General features: G+C 58.1%; 1 protein-coding gene across 1 annotated transcript in view; it reads right to left on the bottom strand.

Annotated features, from left to right (window-relative positions):
* The window catches only part of CTBP1 (C-terminal binding protein 1), a 36876-nt gene that overhangs the window by 7210 nt on the left and 26491 nt on the right, over positions 1-3175 (bottom strand). Inside the window, exon 5 of the mRNA XM_045289511.1 lies at positions 2722-2928. Within this exon, the coding sequence (XP_045145446.1) occupies positions 2722-2928 (207 nt within the window). The remainder of the gene's footprint in view (positions 1-2721; positions 2929-3175) is intronic.

Below are 3175 nucleotides of genomic sequence, written 5' to 3'. Positions count from 1 at the left end.
CAAGCACTGAAAGACTACGTCGAACTAGAGCTCTACTCCCTGGAACAGACGGACCATTAGACACATCACCAAATAAACAAAACCTGTCACTAGAGGGCAGACTGTATCCCATCAGGCTTTTCCATAACTGCCGGACGCCCAGCTGGTCCAGGCTACCACGGGTCTAGACGAGGCCTCATCGCCAGACAAACAGGCCCCGGCTAACTGTAACAGAAAGGACACTAGCTGGGAGCCTGGATCCGGAGGAAGAGAAACGGTGTGCCACACAAGGCACACATCACAAAACAACTCCGGACAACAACGCCCTCAATGGACTACTATGCTGCAGTTAACGCACACACGGACTGGTATAAGATGAATGTTGCCAGCACAGAAGAAGGGCCCTGGTGGCGGAGTTAGACAGGCGGGGAGCTGCTAACCACAAGGTGTGAGGTTCCAACCCAGCGGCTGCTTGCAGGGAAAAGATGAATGTTCCCTGTGCTGTATCCCAGTGTTCCACATTGTTTCCATTGGTCCTTGGAGCCTCAGTTTCTCACCATCTCCAGGGTTGCTTCAGCACCACTGGTTCTGGATCCTAGGTGGCCTGGAGATGGTTGACTGCCAACTAATTCTTGGGGGTCCAAGGACTGTGAATCTGTTCCATCTCCTTTTGACGCTGCCTGCACCGTTCACGGTTTTAACCACCACCCCCACCAAACCAAACTCACTGGTCCTGGGGCACACTCCCGGGGCCCCCACAGGGCAGGGAGAACTGCCCGTGGACTGCCGCTCACTCTTCAGCGGCAGGGCAGGTGGGTGTGACGCTGCCCCAGCTGTCACCGCTACGCCCGTGGGACATTCCAATTGGAGCCGTGGCCTGTTTCTGCGGGTGCTTCAGCTCGGGGTGTGCCGAGCTAGCGTCTCATCACGACGCCCTATGCTGCCTGCTGGGGCTTCCTGCCTTTCGAAACTCTCCCTTAGCGTTCAGGCCACTCACACCATTCACTTTAGCGACTACGTTCAAGAGCAAGTTTCAGAGTCTCTTCTGAGCAACGGTACGACAAACTGACAGTGCTCACCGAGAGACAAGCGAAAGTTTGTCTGGGAGAGTTGACGAAAAGGAACCACATCCGGGAAGTACGGATACTGAAATGGACACACACCGAAGGCGTTCAATAGCTCAGAGAGAAATCGTTGGGAGTAACCCATACGAGGAGCAGAAAGAAAGACTTTAAATTAATTAATTAGTTAACAACAGAGCCGGAGGGCCCCGTAGAACAGGCTCAAACACACCAGTACATGCTCCATGGGCAGCGCGGAAGGAAAAGAACGTGGAAAGCTATTTAAAGAAATGGCTGAAGACATCCCAACGCGGATGCAAGGTGTGAATTTACACATCCAAGAGATCGACATACCCTGAGCAAGAACCCCCCGATCCACGTCCAGACGCGTTATAGCAAACGGTCAAAACCCAAGGACGGAAGGAGTTTTGAAAGCAGCAAGAGAAGTGACTTCTTCACGAACAGGCCCCATAAAGTTTGTGAAAAACTGAGCGAAAAGATGATGGAATTCTTCCACGCGCTTTTTGAAGCCGCTTCTATACGGAGCCCCCGTCAGAAACCAGACAGGCCAGAGGCTGCAGAATGCGACGTCCAAAGCAGTGGAGAAAATACGCCCACTGCCACGGAGGCAGTCTCAGCTCAGGGGGTGCCTAAGGCTGTCACTCCCCACAGGCACCCACAGCTGCACCCTCTCCCCCACGGAGCCACGGCAGGTCTGGACTGCTGGTCTATTCCATGTCCCACGAGACAATCCTTCAGCGGCAAAGGCAAAACCAAGTTACTTCCAGATAAATCACTACCGCTGAGGAAGCTCAGCGCCACAGAAACGCGAGAGGGCGTCTGTCCGGGTGAAGAAGACTCCCGGCAGTAACCACGCCCTAAGAGAAATCCCGGTGAACACGGGCAGTAACTCTCCAGTGACACGAGAGAGCCCGCATCACTGCGCCCGGCTCAGCTCGCAATTCCCCTTTCTTTGATGACCCCAAAGGCAAAGGCAGACAAGGTTGCCAACCTATGCTGACGGCCACGCGCCGGGCGGGACAGCCCGTGATGGCCGCCGTGGGAAAGGGTGGAGATGCACAGGAGGAGTGAGCGTGAACACCACGGAAGCCATGCTGGTGGCACTCAGACCGGACTGTTAACCACTGTCCAGTTGATGGCTGACCCCTGACATCCTGCAGTGTTGGTGACCATACGTGGGCCCGGGAAGATGCCTAGCACCGAACAGGCGCTTGGAGAGTGAAGGACTGCCCAGAAAGGAGTGAACACCCTCCTGGCCAGCCAGGGGCAGTGGAGGAGGCTCCTGGGAACTGGCCACCGGAGACCAAGTAGACACGGGCTCTGAGCTGAGTTCTTCCTGCAAGGGGGCCAACCCAGACTTTGGACTTGGCGGGGGTGGGGAGGGTATGTGAGGGCATGTGTTCTGCCAGCGGGCACAAGAGCCCTTGGCTGAAGGTCTGTGTGGTGGGCACACAGCCTGCGGCTCCTGCAGGTGGGAGGGTGAGGGTGGGCAGTGGTCTGCTGCCCTCACCCCGGTGCCGTCCATCCCACGTCTCGTCTGGACAGTCGGCCAGCTCAGAGCAGGCACAACCAAGGACGACAGCCTCATCTTCTGCCCTGCACACGTGCTGGGACGCAGCGGCCACAGCCACCAGGGCCCAGGCCCGCCCGGCAAACGCACCTAGTCCAATGATGCCCAAGGTCTCCCCGCGGATCCTGGCGGCTCCGGAAGCCACTTCCCGGATCTGCTCAACGCTCTGGACGCGCGTGCCTTCCCGCAAAGCCTGGTGCAGCCACGTGGTGCGCCGGTACAGGTTCAGGATGTGGCACAGGGTAGAGTCGGCAGTCTCCTCCACGGACGCGGCCGGCACGTTGCAGACGGCAATGCCTGGGGGGGGAGGGTGCATGCGGCAGGTGACCAGCGTGCTCTCACTGTGCACACGGGCCTGGCAGGCATCTGCCGGGGGTGCCGTGGGGCAGACCTGGGAGCTACACACTAATGTGCATTAGAGGGCGCATGCCAGTGGCCGGCGTGGCCCCTCTCCTCTCCTGACCCCCACTGCAGGGCGCAGGCTTCTGCCCGCACATGCCCACTCTCCTTCAAGGGGCACTTTGTCCTGCACACAGGTCCACGG

This window comes from Echinops telfairi, unplaced genomic scaffold, assembly GCF_000313985.2.
Source record: "Echinops telfairi isolate 266 unplaced genomic scaffold, ASM31398v2 ScPeMD7_28;HRSCAF=97, whole genome shotgun sequence".
NCBI lineage: Eukaryota > Metazoa > Chordata > Mammalia > Afrosoricida > Tenrecidae > Echinops > Echinops telfairi.
This window is presented reverse-complemented; position numbering and strand designations above follow the sequence as displayed.